Source organism: Drosophila nasuta, unplaced genomic scaffold (genome assembly GCF_023558535.2).
Source record: "Drosophila nasuta strain 15112-1781.00 unplaced genomic scaffold, ASM2355853v1 ctg17_pilon, whole genome shotgun sequence".
Taxonomy (NCBI): domain Eukaryota; kingdom Metazoa; phylum Arthropoda; class Insecta; order Diptera; family Drosophilidae; genus Drosophila; species Drosophila nasuta.
The window spans coordinates 550546-571851 of NW_026869403.1; the positions used below are offsets into that span (position 1 = coordinate 550546).

Below are 21306 nucleotides of genomic sequence, written 5' to 3' on the forward strand. Positions count from 1 at the left end.
AAACAATAACAAGCAACAACAATACAGCAAAAATGCTCACGAAAAAAAAACGAATTAATCGAGGGGACGAGCTGCAGATGCTCGACGATCAGATGGTCATATCGGGCGAAGAGCAAATCGATGAAGTAATTGAGCCCTTCAAGTGCGACGAATGCATCAAGGCATTCGCAACCAAGAAAGGCCTCAGTAACCATATGCGTGTCCATAATAGCTCAGCACAGTCCCAATCGCAATTGTGCGAAGTGTGCGGCGAGATGGTGAAACATCGGCGCAATCTGGCGGCACACATGCGCACCCATGCTCAGCACAGGCCCAATCGCAATTGTCGCCGTCGCAGCAACACAAATATGTAAAATTATAAGGAAACTTTTCAATTAAAAATTATTAATAAATTGAAATATTATTAGAATAATTAACAAGATTTATATTAGTAGCAAATGTCAGAAGAAACAATAAAAATTCCTCCAGCCCTCTGCCGGCTGACGGATGAGTCCTTATCAACAACATACTAGAACCACTTGAGAATTGCAACAGACGAATAAGTAAAATTTACTATTTTCGTTTTAATTTGTGTAAACAAACCTGGAATTATGCCATACAATTTTGTAATTGGAGAACGAAATATTGCATTCTTTGAAGCTGATCATACCAATAACATAAACAAGTTAGAAAGCTACAGTCGAGTGTGCTCGACTGTGAGATACCCGCTACCCATTTTGAATAAAAGCAAAATATTGCGGTATTATTTTCAAAATATACCGAAAATACTAAAAATATACCCAATGGAACGCACAGATATACATTTCCTGTCGGCATAAAATTATAATACCCTTCTATCCTAAGGGTAGCGGGTATAAAACAAACACGCAAAAAATTTGGCATCGCAAATGCGGCGCACAACTAACCGAGTACTCGGTGGCGAAACTCATTCTTGCATTGCTTCGCCGTTCGGATACGGTAAATTTTCTACTCATGCCTTCACCACATTTGCCAAATCCGTTTTACACAATGTCTCACTCAGTCAGTCAGAACTTTGAGTGAGAGTACCAAATGCTGTTTTGACTGTATTCATGCAGACCTCTGCATGCATACATACGATCATAAGACGCAATATAATTATATATTCCCGCCGCTGCCGCTGCGATTTATTCGCTGTGGTGTAAGAGATGATTAAATCTCTTAAGCTACAACGCCGCTGCGATTAATTCATGTCTTTTGCCATTCACACGTTCACTAATGTAAACAAGGGCAAAAGTGGAGCCGCATATTGAATGCGTAAAAACAGAGCTCAATTAGCTGCTCAGCTCAGATTAAGAAAAAGTGAGACCATGTAAGGCCAAACATCAACCGATATTCGATATATAATATATACTGATTTAATATATTAGTGATGAGATGGTGCGATAACATATGTATATACTGTTTTTGCATCCAGTTTGATGCTACATTTCCACAATTATATTTGTATGCTCCTTTTGTAGTCACCAAATTTTATTCACATTTAATTAAAATTTTTTTATATTTTATTTAATATATTCCCACAGAACACCAGGTGGCTGATGTCCTCACGAAGCCTTCGCCCGCTGCAAGATTTTTGACCCTAAGGCGCGCAATGGGTCTCACAAATTAAAACTATTTATAATAACATAAGTTTTTTTGTTTGATAATTAGTGATTCAAAAACATATAATATGTTAAATTAAGGGCAGCAGACAGACAAAAAAATCAAGGTTTCAATTAGATTTGAAATCATACAAATTACTGCTGACCAATTTAATTTTTTAAATTTTCACTTGTAATATTGATATTAAAACGGCAATATGGAAGTAAATAGTTTTTTGCTTTTGTTTTTAGTATGTTTTACATTTTAGTATGTATAATTAAATAAAATCAAAGGGCTGTAATTAGTTGTACAATGTAAAAACGCAATAAAAACATGTGAAATTCAAAGAAACATTTCAATTAGACGTTTAAGTCTTCGGGGTAAAAGTTGAAATAAATTTCAATAGTTTACATAAACGCTTGGAATATATATATATATATTTTTTTCGTTTAATTTTTATTTACAATCTATCTTAAGACAATAAGTAAATTTTATGACTAATATTTACATAACAGGAATAGCAGATTTCCAGTGAAACCTGCTATTAAATATAACTTCTTGTTTACATAAATTTACCTTTCGGGAAAATCAAGAATGTGAAAACTTTTAAGACTTCTAACAGTTGAGCTATTGTGTAACGAATCACTTATGTAATATTCGTCTGGTGCTGGTGGAAGGGTTCTTAGTGTGGCGTACGCGCTGGCTTCTCCGGGCTTTGCTCAGGTAGCATGGGGTTAAATAAAAGGCCAACTAATAGGACGCACCACTTATAATAATAATACATTTAAATTTCGCGTACATATGAGACAGAGAAGAAGGAGTGTAATGGGAAGGTTACATTGAGCAATAGTGAAAGAGGGAGAAAGGGAAGGAGAGGAAGGTAGGTTAACAAAGAAGACGGAGCCACTCTCTAATGCACCACAGCTGTTATTGTGTGCAGACGCCCACCCAAAAATTAAAAAGTTGGCAGGATCCCTAAAAGACAGTGGTTCGGCTAACCTACTCCTGCTTGGTGATGCCTGGTTCCAAATAAAAATAGGCACTTAAGCGAACATACTTAATTTATTAATAGATAACAAAAATACTTTGAATATTAACAACATTATTAAATGACAAGAAAAATAAATAAATAAATAGATTAACGGACTAACATGGTAAGTGTGTATGAGGCAGAAAATTATTTTAAATGAGGCAAAAAGGAAAGAATAAATAAATAAATACTAAAAGTAATTAACCTATAAATATAAGATATGATGTATTAAATGGAAATAAAATGAAGTGAAAACTAAAATGATAGTTAAAATTAACTAATTAACTAATGCATTGCTAGCATTTAGAATATAGGCAAACATTATATTGAAATTAAATGTGGATCAGCTGATGGCTGTCACTCAAATAAATGACTTGCTATTGCCAGTCTTGCAAGGTCATTGACCGCTGGGATTGCAAACAACTGTAGCAGCGCTATGGTCAGAGGGACCACAAGCAAACGAAAGCTTTAGCTCTAGCTCATAAGAAATCAATAAGTTAGAATGAATCAGACTTACAGTCGCGACTCCCACGCAGAAAGATCTTTCTTTGCTCAGATAGCATGGGGTTCAAGGAAAGAGCCAACTAATAGGACGCACCACTTATAATAATAATACATTTAAAATTCGCGTACATATGGGAAAACAGAGAAGGAGTGCAATGGGAAGGTTACATGAAATAATAGTGAAAGAGAAGAGAAAGGGAAGGAGAGGAAGGTAGGTTAACAAAGAAGACGGAGCCACTTTCTAATGCAACACAGCTGTTATTGTGTGCAGACGCCCACCCTACCGTGATCCTGCATTCATTGCCAAAAACTAAAAGTTGGCAGGATCCCTAAAAGACAGTGGTTCGGCTAACCTACTCCTTGGTTAGGCATGGTTCCAAATAAAAGTAAACAATTAAGCGGACATACTTAATTTATTAACATATAAGAAAAGTGATTTGAATTTTAACATTACAAACGAAATGACAAGAAAAATAAATAAATAAATAAATTAACGGACAAACATAGTAAGTGTGTATGAGGCGGAATTAATTAAATAAGGCCAAAAAGGAAAAATAAATAAATAAATACTAAAAATAATTAACCTATAAATATAAAATATGTTCTAGCATAATTATAATATAAATAATTATTTTAGCATTTAAATGTTGACTAAATTAAGAGAAGGAAAAAAAATTAGCTAAAATGAACTAGTTTTGGTTCATTTAGAAATGCAATGTTAGACCATCACACCGAATATAGGCAATCACTAGATGCAAGTAAAAATGAGGATCAGCTGATGGCTGTCACTCAATGAAATGTTTTGCTATTGCCAGTCTCGCAAGGTCACTGACCGCTGGGACTGCAGACAGCTGTAACAGCTCTATGGTCAGATGACCACAAGCAACAGGAAGCTTTAGCTCTAGCTCATAGATTATTAATTAGTTAGAGTGAAACAGACTTACATACATTAGAGACTCCCACGCAGAAAGATCTTTCCTTGTGTTGGTGCCTGTCTGTGGTGTATCTGTGGGGAATAATAATAATTGCGAGCTTTTGCGCCTGCATGAAAGCTGACTGCTATGACCGGTAGCGTCGATCAAAACGAACATGCATACATACAAATGTATGCAGGTATGGTTTTACATGCTTTTCAGGCAATACAAAAACATTAAATTTTATAACTAAATACAATTTTACAAAGATATTTTGCCTATAGGTGTTGCCTTACATGCCTTCTTAAATGATTGGCATTTCTATTTTATACAATAGTACAGTGGTACTTGTATTATGAAGGACCCAGAAAAGTTGTTGGTTCAACTTTCTCGCCACATCATATTACACTTACAACATTGATGGACTATCACTTATAGATGCATAGTTAAACAACATAACGTAAATTAACAATAATAAACAAACAAACAAAAAAAAGCTGCCGTTCGCCTTCCTCCTGGGTGACGCAGATACTCGGCCTCGATGCCACCACAAGTGCGGAGCAAATAGCCAACGAAGATCGCAAGGCTGCCGGACGCAGGTGTTTTGCAGTAGAAACACCACCTGCTGGGAAGCAATTCTCCTGTGCTCAATGAGCGTCTGCAGCTAGCAACAGCTCATATGTTTGCTTGGCCCAGACAGCTGATGTGTCCAGCACAGCTGCGACTTGGAGCTTTTGGTGGTTGGCCGTTAATCAAGCAGTTGTGTGTGTTGAAGTTTCATTTTAAATTAATTTAAAATTCTACCACTGGGTTATTATAATTTACACACGGGGTTATTATATACATTATGACTAGGTCATTATATTCAGCTTTATACCGGGTGTTATATAAATTAATACTGGGTTTTATATAAATTATAACTGGGTTATTAGATACTGGGTTATTATAATTTATGACTGAGTTATTATAATTTATGACGGAGTGCCGAATCTAAAATAAATAGACAAAACTAAACTTAGAACAACGGCACTTGGTTTATTTACGCCAGTTGGCAAATTCCTCTAGTGGACAAACAGCTACAAGTGGACGGCAAGGTGCACTTTTGTAAAAAAAAGAAGATGACAAGATTAACGACTCAGTATAACAATTATACAATGAAGTATCTTTGTATACTCACAAGTACTGTAGCATGCGTACATATGTAAATACATAAATACATATAAATAAGGCAGCAACACTTTGTTGTTATGCCAACAATGTCTACATAGGCAGCGACTTTGTCGCTAACGCCAAGTGCCTTCTGCACATAATCAAGTGCATTCGATATATGATCCGCACTTGATAACAGCGACCGCCCAAATGGCTAAGTCAGCGTTCTCACGCTTGACCGTCGCTATGTATTCATATGCGCGCATAACTCTCTCTCCACATGAATACTTATTGTTACAATATATATATACATAAGTACATAGCCGTCTCTCTGCCGCCGCCTGCGAGCAGCGCAGCTACGAGACTTAGCCTTACTTAGACTTAAGAAATATTGTAAAAAGACATACATTTTGATCGTTGGAGCGGCACCACTGCTGCTCCTCAAATAAAGACTCAGAAAACAAGCAGAGTATTCGTTTCTAATTTATCTGTGGATTTGGAGCTAAACAGCAGCAAAACTAAACTATATAAACTAAACAACTATTACATGGCGACCGTGACAGAGAGCTAAGGCTCTTCGAAAAACAAACGCAAAACACAAGAAATCAAAGTAACGAAAGTTTCCAAGAAGTGCACAAAGGAGCAGAGAACACACAAGATGAGACTGTAAAGCAAAAAAAAATAATAAAATAATAATAAAAATAAAAATAAAGAAACACAAGACAATTCAGCGCCCGCCAAAAAAAAAGAAAAACCGAAAAGAATTCAAATGAAATAAAATAAAAGCTGCTGCTAATATAAAGTAAATGTGAAGTTACTACAACAGCAACAACACATAAAGCAGACAATTTTGTGGGCTTTGAAAGTGTTAGTGTGTGAGTGAGCGTGCAAATGTGTGTGTGCAAGCAAACTGCTACTGCAGAGCCACCAAAAAAGTACACTAAACAAACAATGAAAAGTGCCAAGTGAAAAGTACAATACATACATAACAAAAGTTAACAAAACTATGGTGTGCACATCCGCACACTATAGCAACGTAGGAGTAGCAGACGAGCTACAGAATCAAAATTAATCAACAAGTGCGAGTGGCCGTCCGCCCCTTGTACCATCGAGGGATAACCAGGAAAATATTTAAAAGTGTGAATGACAGTCCGTCATTTGCGCCATCGATGGACCACCTGAAGAGGAAAAATTAATCAACAAGTGCGAGTGGCAGTCCGCCCCTTGTACCATCGAGGGATAACCAGGAAAATATCTAAAAAGTGCGAATGACAGTCCGTCATTTGCGCCGTCGATGGATCACCCGAAGAGGAAAAATTAATCAACAAGTGCGAGTGGCAGTCCGCCCCTTGTGCCATCGAGGGAAAATCTGAAGATACATTCCGGCAGCGCAACCAAGTGCGCCCAACAAAATACTAGAAATTACTTAATTTTAATTTGCACTGCGATGCAAAAATAGCAATAGATAACAATTGTACAAACCAGGCAGTTTCTAGCTGCGGGTTTTCTCTTTTTTAAAAGGTAGGGAAGTATGTACAAAAAAAAGGCAAATAATTTTTTTTAAATGAAAATATTATAAATGCCTAAAAATAATAAGAAAAACAAAAGAGGAGGTCAAAAGAACTTCCTCAATCTAAAAATTAAAAATTACATAAGAATTGTACAACCCAGGAACTGAAACAGTTTCCTGGGAAGAAAATGTGGCTCTAAGACAAGAATTAGAGGCCACATATAGGGAATTAGAAGCATATAAGAATAAGAAAGACATAATAGAAGCCAGAAAGCCAAAATGCCCAGCAGATTGTAAGGGTGCTTTTGACAATCCTGGCTGTGAATACACATGCAAATACACATGTGGCAAAAGATAAAAACTAAAATAAAAATAATAATACTAATAAATCTCGAAAAAAAAAAGTTTTCAATTCAGTAAATGATATAAAAAAAATACTAAAAATAATTTACTTTTCAATCATTTCAATCATTACAACTCAAAATTTATATTTTTGTTGATCTCTGACAGCATAACGAATGTTAAAAACAAAATAGAAGCAGTCAGAGAATCAAGTATAATACCCCAAAAGGGCCCAGGGATCTATAAGATAGCAATTAAATCTAAATATTCACCCAAAATGGTTTAGTAGACGTTAAGACAGTGGATTCCACTGCTAACGTTATCAATAAGGTAGAGCCACAAACAGTGGATTTGGATTTAATTAACATTCTGTTAATTATAATAACCATTGTGATGTGCGCAAATTGTTTCTTTAAACTGTATAAATTGCACAATAAGTGCTTAAAAGAAATATATGAGCCAGGCAAATGACCTGGACAAAATATAAATATTATACAGGAAAAACAGAGAAAACAAAGAGAAACATTTAATAAACAATAATGGGAAAACCATTAAAAGAATCTTAAAGAACGTCTTGTTAAGAGACCCAGATTTAATCAAAGAGTTAATTTCATCGTGTCATATAGTCCCACGTATATACGTAATTTCGGAAGTATATATATGAGGACATATGACCTAGATTTCTCCCCATTTATTGGCCTATCTAATAAAGAAAAGGCTGAATTATTAAAGTTAATACCCGGCATAGAAATTATGACGGTATTTAACGAGAAATCTGAGGAAATTAACTACGAGGTATTTAAATACTAAACCTCGAGATATATTATATGTAAATAAACTTGCTCGTTCGTATTATGGAATGGCCAGAACTTTCTGAGCGGATCCAAAATATTAAAACGAAATTCGATAAAGCGTATAAATGTCTAACTCAAAATAGACAAACGCACACGGATACAGTTAATAGGCATGCCTTAACATTAATCGACAGTTTCAACGAAGCTCGATTACTGGTACATCAACATAAAGACGTATTAACCAAAGAACATTGGTCAGAAACGTCAAGGCTCCTAATAAAACTAAGAAACAATATCCAAATAGTCAAAGACAGACATAATTTAAATCTAATTTTACCTTCTATTTTGAACACACCTGTTAAGTTGGAACTCGGTGAAAACCTTGAAGTTCGGACGGAGGACATTCAAATAGAAGATGAAGATTTGAATAATCTTATTATTCCGGCGGTATACACTGATCTGGATAATTCTACAGATTCAGATACTTCGAGTGTAATAGAAAACAAAATAAGTAACTCCATCATAATGGCACAATCAAATATTGATTTTATTAATACAGCATCTAAGCTGATACCAGTTTTTGATGGTAAGGCTGAAAATTTAACAAGTTTCATTGATGCTTTGCAAATAATACAATCAATAAAAGGCGAGAACGAAGAATTAGCTGTCTGTATTATTAAAACAAAGCTAAAAGGTGTCGCCAGGAATCTAATCGGTAATGAAACAACAATTACTGAGGTGATTTCCAGACTAAGAAGCAACGTCAAAGGCGAAACTGTTGAGGTATTATCAGCGAAGCTGATGAACCTACAGCAGCGCAATAAAACTGCTAATCAATATACGCAAGAAATTGAGCAGATGACGAAAGCCTTAGAAGGTGCCTATATATCAGATGGTTTACCTTTAGAGCTAGCCAAGAGTTATTCCGTGCAGCATGCAGTCAAAGCAATGACCAAAAATTGCACAAACGATAAGGTAAAACTTATCATGCAAGCCGGCACATTTAGTACTATGAACGAAGCCGTTTCCAAATTTGTCAATACTTGCACTGAAGCAACTGGGCAGTCAAACACCGTCCTATATTATAAGAATCATCCACAGCGCGGCTCAAATCGCGGACGTGGAGGTTATAGAGGTGGTTTTCGTGGTAACCACAATAACTACAACAATGGTAATTATAACAACAATTATCAAAATAACAATAGAGGACGAGGCCCATATAGAGGAAACTATAGAGGCGGTGGTAACTCGAACCGAGGCCACAATAGCAATAACCAAGGAAATGTAAGAATGACCCAAAATAATAACCATAACACATCGGAAAACTCCCAAAACCCTTTAAATACTCAACAATAAAAGAAGTCAGAGTTCACACTATTAATCTCAGCCAAAATATATTCGTTTCATTTTATAATGTAGCTACTGGGAAAGAACTTATCTTTTAATAGACACAGGTGCAGACATTTCCATTTTAAAAGAAACTTCGGATAACTTCAAAACATCCAAGATGATTACATCATAGACATAAAAGGCATAAGTCAAGAAATAATAAAATCCAAAGGTTTAGTTTCTATAGAGCTACAGACAACCAAATACATAATTCCACACGATTTTCATATCCTAAATTCATATTTCCCAATCCCATGTGATGGAATAATAGGCATTGACATTCACGCCATCTGAAGATTGGCTTATAATTAGACCCAATAATTTAAAATTTCCAATTAAAGTACCAATAGCTCATAGTTCTGGCAATAATTCAATACTTCTGCCAGCAAGATCCCAAGTTATTCGGAAAATTGAACTTAATTCAAAAGTAGACAGTGTATTAATTCCAAATCAGGAAATTCAACATGGTATTTACGTTGCAAATACCATAGCAACATCAATAATGCCTTCATAAGACTATTAAACACAACAAATACCGACCAAGTAGTCAGTACAGATAACCTAACATATGAATCACTTTCGAACTACGATGTAGTCAACACAAATACAGACAATAGAGAAAAATCCATACTATCGCAACTATCAAAAACTTCCCTCCACAGTTCAAGTCTCAGCTTACTAGCCTATGCACCCAGTATAGCGATATATTCGGATTGGAAACCGAAGCAATAACCACAAATAATTTTTATAAACAGAAACTGAGATTAAAAGATGATGAACCAGTTTATATAAAGAACTATCGAAGCCCACATAGTGAGGTGAACGAAATACAAAAACAAGTAGAAAAATTAATCTCAGACGGGATTGTCGAACCGTCAGTATCCGAATATAATAGCCCGTTGTTACTTGTTCCTAAGAAATCATCCCCGGATCAAATGTAAAGAAATGGCGATTAGTAATTGACTACCGCCAGATTAATAAAAAATTACTATCTGATAAATTCCCATTACCTAGAATTGATGATATTTTAGGTCGAGCACAATACTTTTCATGTCTTGACTTAATGTCAGGATTCCATCAAATTGAACTAGAAAAAGTTCAAGAGATATAACGTCTTTTCAACGAGCAACGGCTCATATCGCTTCACGCGATTACCCTTCGGATTAAAATAGCTCCTAATTCATTTCAGAGAATGATGACTATTGCATTCTCTGGTCTAGAAGCTTCTCAAGCATTCCTTTATATGGATGACTTAATAGTAATCGGTTGTTCCGAAAACATATGCTTAAAAACTTAACAGATGTTTTTGAGAAATGTAGGAAACACAACCTAAAGCTACATCCAGAAAAATGTTCATTTTTATGCATGAAGTGACTTTTCTAGGTCATAAATGCACTGATAAAGGAATACTTCCAGATGACAAGAAATACGATGTCATTATGAACTACCCAGTTCCGCACGACGCGGACAGTGCTAGACGCTTCGTAGCATTCTGTAACTATTACAGACGTTTTATAAAAATTTCGCCGACTATTCACGGCACATAACAAGATTATGTAAAAAGAATGTTCCTTTTAAATGGACGGATGAGTGTGAGAATGCATTCCAATACTTAAAACAAAACTTATGGAACCTACCTTGCTACAATATCCAGATTTCACTAAAGAATTCTGTATAATAACTGATGCAAGTAAGCAAGCATGTGGAGCGGTTTTAACTCAAAACCATAATGGTCTCCAACTTCCCATTGCATACGCATCAAGAGCATTTACAAAAGGTGAAAGTAACAAATGTACTACTGAGCAGGAATTAGCTGCAATACATTGGGCGATATTATACTTCAGACCATATATATATGGAACACATTTCTTAATAAGAACAGACCATAGACCCTTAACATACCTTTTCTCAATGACCAATCCCAGTTCTAAACTGACACGTATGAGGCTCGAACTAGAAGAATACGACTTTACAGTCGAATATTTAAAGGAAAAGATAATCATGTAGCTGATGCGTTATCAAGGATAACCATCAAGGAGCTACAAAATATAACTCGAAATATATTAAAAGTCACTACGCGATATCAGACTAGACAGAAAATCCGCGCGGAAAACAAAGAAATAGAATTGCCTACGCATTCTATAGAAAAGCTTCTAAGCCCAACGTATACGAAGTCATAAACAATGACGAAGTACGTAAAGTAGTGACCTTGCAAATAAAAAATATGCTATGTTTCTTCAAGCATGGTAAAAAATTATTGCAAGATATGATGTTAGCGATTTATATACTAATGGAGTTATTGATTTAGATCAATTTTTCCAAAGGCTTGAAATGCAAGCCGGTATACATAAAATCAGCCAACTCAAAGTGGCACCGCGGGAGAATATCTTTGAATATACTTCAATAGATAATTTCAAATTAATGGGCAATAAAACATTGAAAACATTAAGAGTAGCGCTACTCAGCCCGGTGACCATAATAAATAAACAAAAGATAAAGAAGCTATTCTGTCTAAATTTCATGACGATCCCATACAAGGAGGTCATACTGGCATATCAAAAACTTTGGCCAAAGTAAAAGACACTATTACTGGAAAAGTATGTCTAAAGATATAACTGAGTACGTAAGAAAATGTCAAAAATGCCAGAAAGCTAAAGTAACTAAACACAGCAAGACCCCATTAACTATAACAGATACAGCTATAAATGTTTTCGACAGAGTGATAGTGGACACTATTGGTCCGCTACCAAAATCAGAAAATGGTAACGAGTATGCAGTCACTTTAATATGTGACCTAACTAAGTATTTAGTTGCCATACCTGTACCAAATAAGAACGCTAATACTGTCGCTAAAGCAATATTTGAATCTTTTATTCTGAAGTACGGTCCAATGAAGACGTTCATTACGGACATGGGAACAGAATACAAGAATTCAATTATAGAAAATTTGTGCAAGTACTTAAATATTAAAAATATTACGTCTACAGCACACCACCACCAGACAGTTGGAACAATAGAGAGAAGTCATAGAACTTTTAATGAATACATACGATCTTATATATCGGTTGATAAAACTGATTGGGACGTATGGATTCAATACTTTGTCTTTTGTTTCAACACGAACCCCTCTATGGCACATAATTATTGTCCATATGAGCTAGTATTTGGTAAGACAAGTAATTTGCCAAAACATTTTAATAGCATTGATAGTGTAGAAGCACTATATAATATAGATGACTATGCTAAGGAGAGTAAGTATAGATTAGAAGTAGCCTATAAAAGAGCTAGAGTTTTGTTAGAAGCAAATAAGAATAGAAATAAACTACTATACGATCATAAAGTAAGGGATATAGATATATCAGTAGGTGACAAAGTTTTATTAAAAACGAGACAGGTCATAAGTTGGATCCTAAATATACAGGTCCGTATATAGTAACGGAAATAGGAGATAGAAATAACATAGTAATAACAAATAATAAAAATAAGAAACAAACAGTTCATAAGGATAGAATAAAAATCTTCATTTCATAAATTGCACTTAGTACTTAGTATGGCCATACAAAGACACCCATACATAAGTAATACAATATATATATATATATATAAATTTTATTTTTGATTTTCTTTATTGATATTAAGTACAATCTCAATAAAAAAAATAATAATGCAAAAAAAAAATTTTTTTAAATTTTATAAAATTTTTAATAATAGAATTGAAAACTTTAACATAACCAAAATAATATAAAACAAGAAATCTTTTATTTTCAAATATTATTTTTATTTCAAAAAAAAACCCAAAAAAAAAAATAAGATTAACTAATTAATTCATAAAATAAAACAAACAAAAAAAAAACAAAAAAAAATAGTATTTAATTAATACCTAAAATAACTACATAAATTACGTTATTTTTTTTAAAAGGGAGATGTAGCATGCGTACATATGTAAATACATAAATACATATAAATAAGGCAGCAACACTTTGTTGTTATGCCAACAATGTCTACATAGGCAGCGACTTTGTCGCTAACGCCAAGTGCCTTCTGCACATAATCAAGTGCATTCGATATATGATCCGCACTTGATAACAGCGACCGCCCAAATGGCTAAGTCAGCGTTCTCACGCTTGACCGTCGCTATGTATTCATATGCGCGCATAACTCTCTCTCCACATGAATACTTATTGTTACAATATATATATACATAAGTACATAGCCGTCTCTCTGCCGCCGCCTGCGAGCAGCGCAGCTACGAGACTTAGCCTTACTTAGACTTAAGAAATATTGTAAAAAGACATACATTTTGATCGTTGGAGCGGCACCACTGCTGCTCCTCAAATAAAGACTCAGAAAACAAGCAGAGTATTCGTTTCTAATTTATCTGTGGATTTGGAGCTAAACAGCAGTTGTTACAATGTCTAATAAAACTAAACTATATAAACTAAACAACTATTACAGTACGTTTAATGCATCTGAGGCTGAAGAATACCTTGACGATTCCATGGATGAAACGTCCGGCAATGTCGTTGTCTCCGCCTCCCAGCAGCAGCAGGCAACAACTGGCAACGCTGGCGGTGAAGTACTGCCCCATGTGTGTCATGTGTGCAACAAAGCTTTCCGCCAACAGTGTCGCCTCAATCAGCACCTGCGCTCGCACGACGACGAGAAGCTCTACATGTGCGAAGTGTGCGGCAAGATGCTGAAACATCTGCGCAACTACAAGGAGCACATGATGAAGCACACGAATGTGAAGCAACATCAGTGTAACATCTGTGAACGCTTCTATCATACCGCCTCTAGCCTGGCGGCACACATGCGCACCCTGTAATAGGCCGCTTGTCGTATCTGAAATTGGCTAAGCCTAAAAGTATGCAACATTTTTTTTCGTTCTTTTTCTATACACATACATATTTCTACCTATTATTTATTATATTATTTATTTATATGTTTATTGTACTAGTTAATTTGTATTATTTAATTTGTTTCGTTGTATAACATAATTTGTAGTCTGTGAAAATGGTACTCAATGTCTTGTCGTGTTTTGTGCTTAGAAGCGGAGCTTTATTTACAAATGATACTGAAAGCTCCAGAAATAGCGCCATCTATTGGTGGACCACGATACATGCAAGCATTAATTGCTAGATCAGCTGATCGTGTGAAGTCCAGACCAAAATAGACAAGCGATTACCTTTTTGAGTAGGATTAATTGTCAAATTTCCGAAAAAAAAGGTTTTTGTTGTTGGTTTTGGCTGGAAGAAAAATGGTTGGCAGGTTATGTGCCGAACCTGAAAAAATGTGTACAAGTGCATGTGACTAAAAGTATATATCTCAGTGAAGTGGTTGGCGAAGCCTGATGCAGATATCTTACTTGTAAGTATACAATGATACTGCAATGTATAATTGTTATACTGATATATTAATGGTATTTGTTCTCGCAAAAGTGCACCTTTGCCGTCAACCCAACACATGCAATAGATGGTTGTCCACTGCAGGAGTTTGTCCTCCCATACCAAGTGCCGTTTTCCAGATTAGGGTAAATATTTGTTGAACGTATGTTTAGTTTTTCGTTGTTCTAAGTTTAGTTTTGTCTATTTATTTTTAGATTCGGCACTTAGTCATATTTTATATAAAACCTGGTATTAAACTGACTCTAATGACCCAGTCATATTTTATTTTATTTAGATCCTGCCAACTTTTAATTTTTGGCATTTGAATGCAGGATCACGGTAGGGTGGGCGTCTGCACACAATATCAGCTGTGTTGCATGAGAGAGTGGCTCCGTCTTCTTTGTTAACCTACCTTCCTCTCCTTCCCTTTCTCTTCTCTTTCACTATTGTTTATTGTAACCTTCCCATTGCACTTCTTTTCTGTCTTCCTTATGTACGCGAATTTTAAATGTATTATTATTATAAGTGGTGCGTCCTATTAGTTGGCCCTTTCCTTGAACCCCATGCAATCTGAGCAAAGCCCGGAGAAGCCAGCGCGTACGCCACACTAGTAAACCCAACACCAGCACCCGACGAATATTACACTAGTGATTCGTTACAGATATAATTATAATTTAATAATATATTTTGGCGCCCAATCGTGTGGCCTGTTTTTGGATAGAATCTAAACATGGCCTTTAAAAATATTATATATGCTCTAGAATCAATAACATCTAGGATTCAAGTCTTTTTGTTGTCCTTATACATATTTGTGTACTAGGTTAGTCTCTTTGTGTCTATTTTATTAGCGAGAAAGTAATACCTCGTAAAATCAAGACAAAAGAACTTAACCAAAGAACAAAAGAACTTAAACTTCCCTTTTAGTGGCTGTTAAGGCATTCACATTTCAATTAGTGTTTGAAACGGATCGTGGCTCAGAGCTGCTTTCTCGTCATACTAATTGAAGGTATGCCTATCTAGCAACTAGTCCTATCCTTTTCCATTCATTCCTATTCTTTTCTTCTTTTTCGATATCTGCTTTTTGATTCTGTGTTGATCACTACACACGAGCATGGTCGTTATCTTCTGCGTGGATACGAGTGTAAGTGGTAGTGATGCAACCAAAATCTATCTGTAGGTGGACATTGGTTCTAAATATTCGCTTGGAACAAGTAAGTGGTTTCGAACTACTTAACTTGCCGCTATATTTGGAACTATGTTTTTTTTCCCTATTTTCATTGGTTTCGATATATACTTCTTTTTTGTGTTAATCACTATACACGAGCATGGTCGTTATCTTATGCGTGGATACGAGTGTAAGTGATAGTGATGCAGCCAAAATCGATCTGTATCTGGAACAATGTTTCGAATTTCCTCTTTTCTTTTCAATATCTTTTTTTCTGGGTTAATCACTACACATGAGCATGGTCGTTATCTTCTGCGTGGATACGAGTGTAAGTGGTAGTGATGCAACAAAACCTATCTGTGTTCTTAAATTTCCTATTTCCTTTTTCATCCATATCTGTTTTCGACTATTAGTTAGCAACTCTTCTTTCGATAAGTGTTGCATGGTTCCAAATTTATTCATGGTATATTGGTTTATATTTTTGAGTTTGATTTCGATTATTGTTTGTTTATTTAATATTGTTTTGTGTTTCCATACGTTTTTTTGTTTAGTTTGCAATTTATAAATACTCAATTTCGCCAAGATGTTTGATGCACCCGGCTCAGACTGACAGCGTTGCCTCAATTACCTTTGACAATTCGCAGCAACTCGAGTTGACATCGGAGCAACAAACAGAACTGGCAAATTTCATACGAAGGACCTTAGGCAATAATCGTTTATCTTGCATCATTGCAGTTAAGCTACCTCAAGCGGGTATCCCACTTTGTCGTTACAACGACTAAGTGTGATTTTGCCAGGGGATGTGTAATAGGCCGCTTGTCGTATCTGAAATTGGCTAAGCCTAAAAAGTATGCAACATTTTTTTCGTTCTTTTCTATACACATACATATTTCTACCTATTATTTATTATATTATTTATTTATATGTTTATTGTACTAGTTAATTTGTATTATTTAATTTGTTTCGTTGTATAACATAATTTGTAGTCTGTGAAAATGGTACTCAATGTCTTGTCGTGTTTTGTGCTTAGAAGCGGAGCTTTATTTACAAATGATACTGAAAGCTCAGAAATAGCGCCATCTATTGGTGGACCACGATACATGCAAGCATTAATTGCTAGATCAGCTGATCGTGTGAAGTCAGACCAAAATAGACAAGCGATTACCTTTTTGAGTAGGATTAATTGTCAAATTTCCGAAAAAAGGTTTTTGTTGTTGGTTTTGGCTGGAAGAAAAATGGTTGGCAGGTTATGTGCCGAACCTGAAAAAATGTGTACAAGTGCATGTGACTAAAAAGTATATATCTCAGTGAAGTGGTTGGCGAAGCCTGATGCAGATATCTTACTTGTAAGTATACAATGATACTGCAATGTATAATTGTTATACTGATATATTAATGGTATTTGTTCTCGCAAAAGTGCACCTTTGCCGTCAACCCAACACATGCAATAGATGGTTGTCCACTGCGGGAGTTTGTCCTCCCATACCAAGTGCCGTTTTCCAGATTAGGGTAAATATTTGTTGAACGTATGTTTAGTTTTTCGTTGTTCTAAGTTTAGTTTTGTCTATTTATTTTAGATTCGGCACTTAGTCATATTTTATATAAAACCTGGTATTAAACTGACTCTAATGACCCAGTCATATTTTATATAAACCCAGCCATAATTTATATAATAACCCCGTTATAAGTTATATAAAAACATCCGTGTGTAAATTAGAAATCATTTAAAATGAAACTTCAACACACACAACTGCTTGACTAACGGCCAACAACAAAGCTTCGTCGCAGCTGTGCTGGCCTCCTCAGCTGTCGGTACACCAAAACAGATGGTCTACCTAAACGACGGTAGCCAGAGATAGTTGCCGACTCGCACTGCTAAACGGAGAACTGCTTCCAAGCAGGTTGGCTTCGTCTGTTGTCGAAGAACAACTTACCGTTGGCAGTCTCGCCTCATTCGCTGGCTACGGATTTTGCTGCTCCTTATTGTGTCATCGCGGCAGAAGGCGAATAGCTGATTGTCAGCCTTTGTTTTTGAGTATTTTTGTTGGATTATTGTTAGTTTAAATTGTTTAGTTAAAATGTGCATTTTTAAGTGAATGTTTATAATTGTTGTAAGTGTATTATGATGTGGCGAGAAAATTGAAACAACAACTTTTCTTGGGCACTCATAATGCAAGTACCACGGTATTGCTGTAGAAAGTAACAACTGCAATCAGTTAAGAATGCATATAAGGCACTATATATAGGCAAAATATTTTTTAAAAATTGTATTTAGTTGTAAAATTTCTTGTGCCTGTATTGCCTGCAAAGAATTGCCCTAGCAGCTCATAGCAGCCAGCTTTTACGCTTGCGCAAAAGCTTTATTGTTATTGTTTATCCACAGCTTCACCACAGACAGTCACTAACACAAGGAAAGATCTTTCTGCGTGGGAGTCGCCGAATGTATGTAAGTCTGTTTCACTCTTACTAATTGATTAGATACATATGAGTTAGAGCTTTTGGTACATCTCACCATAGCGCTGCTACAGCTGCTACTGCAGTCCCAGCGGTCAATGACCTTGTAAGGCTGGCCATATACATATGCCTGCATTGGTGACAGCCATCAGCTGATCCTCATCAATTGCTTGCGCAGAAATTTTTTTTTGTTTAAAAGATAGATAATGTTTGCCTATATGCATTGTGCTTTCCATCATTCTCAATGAATTCAGTTTATTTGCAAAATTCTTAAATTATTAGTAAATTTCAAAAACCAAAAATAATTATTTATATTATATTTATGTTAGATCATATTTTATATTTATAGGTTAATTATTTTTTGTTTTTCTTTATTTATTTTTTTTTGCCTTATTTTAATTACGCCTCATACACACTTACTATGTTTGTCCGTTAATTTATTTATTTATTTATTTTTCTTGTCATTTCGTTTGTAATGTTAAAATTCAAATCACTTTTCTTATATGTTAATAAATTAAGTATGTCCGCTTAAGTGTTTACTTTTATTTGGAACCATGCCTAACCAAGCAGGAGTAGGTTAGCCGAACCACTGTCTCTTAGGGATCCTGCCAACTTTTAATTTTTGGCATTTGAATGCAGGATCACGGTAGGGTGGGCGTCTGCACACAATATCAGCTGTGTTGCATGAGAGAGTGGCTCCGTCTTCTTTGTTAACCTACCTTCCTCTCCTTCCTTTCTCTTCTCTTTCACTATTGTTTATTGTAACCTTCCCATTGCACTTCTTTTTCTGTCTTCCCTTATGTACGCGAATTTTAAATGTATTATTATTATAAGTGGTGCGTCCTATTAGTTGGCCCTTTCCTGAACCCCATGCAATCTGAGCAAAGCCCGGAGAAGCCAGCGCGTACGCCACACTAGTAAACCCAACACCAGCACCCGACGAATATTACACTAGTGATTCGTTACAACCCATGCCGAGAACAAGCCGTATAAATGCGATCAATGCGGACGCAGCTATGCGGCCTTCGATCATCTGCGTCGCCAAAACAGACGCACACCGGGGAGCGGCCGTATGCGTGTGATTTGTGCGACAAGGCGTACTGTGATTCATCCTCATTGCATAAAATCAGTCATACGGGCGAGAAGTCGTTCACCTGTGAGATTTGCGGCGTTGGCCTATCCCAGAAGTCTGGCTACAAGAAGCACATGCTTGTGCATTCCGGCGAAAAGCCGCACAAATGCCCGATCTGTGGACGCGCCTTTACCTTCACCAGCAATCTGAAGGCCCATGTGCGATTTCATTCGGGCGAAAAGCCCTTCAAGTGCGACAAATGCATGAAGGCATTCCCAACCAAGAATCGCCTCAATAGCCATATGCGTGTCCATAATAAGAAGGCGCCCGTCACTGCCACCATCAACAGCAGCGTCGGCGGCGGCGGCGGCGACACAACCAATAGCTCAGCACAGTCCCAATCGCAATTGTCGCCGTCGCAGCAACAGCAGTCGGAACGGTTAACGACGGTCGCTAGACGTCGCACGGTGATGAGCGGAAGCACAATGCCTGATGTCAGTGATCAGCAGGTGTCCACACACACACAATAGCTCAGCACAGTCGCAATCGCAATTGTCGCCGTCGCAGCTACAGCAGTCGGAACGGTTAACGACGGTCGCTAGACGTCGCACGGTGATGAGCACAAGCACAATGCCCGATGTCAGTGATCAGCAGGTGTCCACACACACACACACACCCAAACACACACATACACCGGAGTGAGTGAGTGAATTTTCCACAAGCCGGTCGCGTTTTGAAGACGCTCCTTTTGATCGCTCTGGAATTCGCCAAAATAAGTCGAAAATCTAAAAAGTGACTACGAGTGAGCTCGAGATGTGTTCAATCCTTGTGTACTCACGGTCGGTCGGGGCACCTGCTGCTAGACGTCGTAGGCAGCCGCGTTACCAGGAGACGCATTGGCAGAATTGACGGCTGCGAGGGAAATTGTTGTTGGTTCCAGTACAATTGACCACAACTACTGGTAAGCAATAGCAATAGTACTCCCACGATCAGCTGACGACGAGGGCTGCACTATCACCAGCTGCTCAGCCAGACTGGGCGTTCTGGCGTTGCCAGTCGGTCAACCAGAAGCACAGCGCAAAGCTTAAAAGCACAGCGCAAAGCTTAAAAGCGCAAAAATAACTGCATACTTCCAGGAGGGCCTGTTACTTGCCGTGAGCGTAGCGAGTGATTTGAAGGTGCATACTTTCAGGAGCTGCATATTAATATACGCAATGAGCTCCGCTGAAAGAGTGCAGCTGCAGTGGCGCAGTGCATAGAGGTGCGAACTACTCAACGATCCACCGTTTGAGTCCACCAAGATCGTAAAAATCCAACACTTAATTTATTAAGTGGTCTGGTCGAATAAGAGTGGGTCGGCGATGCAGCGCACGCCACCACCACCACCACCACCAGCAGTTAACAGGCCTAAGTTCCCGTGTGGCAGCAGCATAGAAGAAACTGCATGCCATAACCAAACGAGCGACAACAGGAGCAGGAGCGAGGAACCAGCAAGCTCGTCGGCGGTCGTTGTGTTGTCGGATCCCGATATGGCCACACGCATTGTGCCTTTTGCTGGCCCAGCCAGCGAGAAGAGGTCGCTTAAAGATTTGTTGGAGCGCTTGAGCACAGAGCTGGACGGCCTTTCCGAGTAGTTTGCCTCGCAGAGGCACATTAATGAAAGGTGAGTTGGCAAGAATGCAGAAATGCATCGTGCCGCAACAGAGCTGTGTATAGAGGCAAGCGTCACAGTCCACTGAAGGCGCATTGGAATAAGCGGCCCCAAGAGCAGTCGTGTCAGCGGTAATCGGCAGCAAGCCGTCGGCAACGCCCTAGAGACAGAGGATACCGAGGCGGAGCCGAGAAAACTCCACCTAAGCGAAATAAAACAGTAACTCACTCGAGTGGACTACTGTGGAGTCGAAAAGCACTGGGAGGAAGAGGACCACTACCAAGCCACACCCAGACGCACTGGTGGTCAGTGCAAAAGGAGAGACGAGCTATAGCGACGTGCTCTC

General features: G+C 37.3%; 2 protein-coding genes and 1 long non-coding RNA gene across 3 annotated transcripts; all 3 read left to right on the plus strand.

Annotated features, from left to right (window-relative positions):
* Positions 1-32: 32 nt before the first annotated feature.
* On the plus strand, positions 33-14059 carry LOC132797717 (zinc finger protein 189-like). The gene is made up of 3 exons (XM_060809469.1): positions 33-349; positions 8947-9129; positions 13690-14059. The coding sequence occupies exons 1-3, from the start codon at positions 33-35 to the stop codon at positions 14057-14059; spliced, it is 870 nt and encodes a 289-aa protein (XP_060665452.1).
* Positions 14060-14549: 490 nt separating this feature from the next.
* On the plus strand, positions 14550-14904 carry LOC132797700 (uncharacterized). The gene is made up of 3 exons (XR_009633773.1): positions 14550-14601; positions 14673-14764; positions 14834-14904. It is a non-coding gene; the product is annotated as an uncharacterized LOC132797700 (long non-coding RNA).
* A 4335-nt stretch (positions 14905-19239) lies between these two features.
* On the plus strand, positions 19240-20353 carry LOC132797718 (putative zinc finger protein 56). Its single transcript, XM_060809470.1, has one exon. The coding sequence runs from the start codon at positions 19240-19242 to the stop codon at positions 19837-19839; it is 600 nt and encodes a 199-aa protein (XP_060665453.1). The 3' UTR covers positions 19840-20353.
* The last annotated feature ends 953 nt before the right edge of the window (positions 20354-21306 follow it).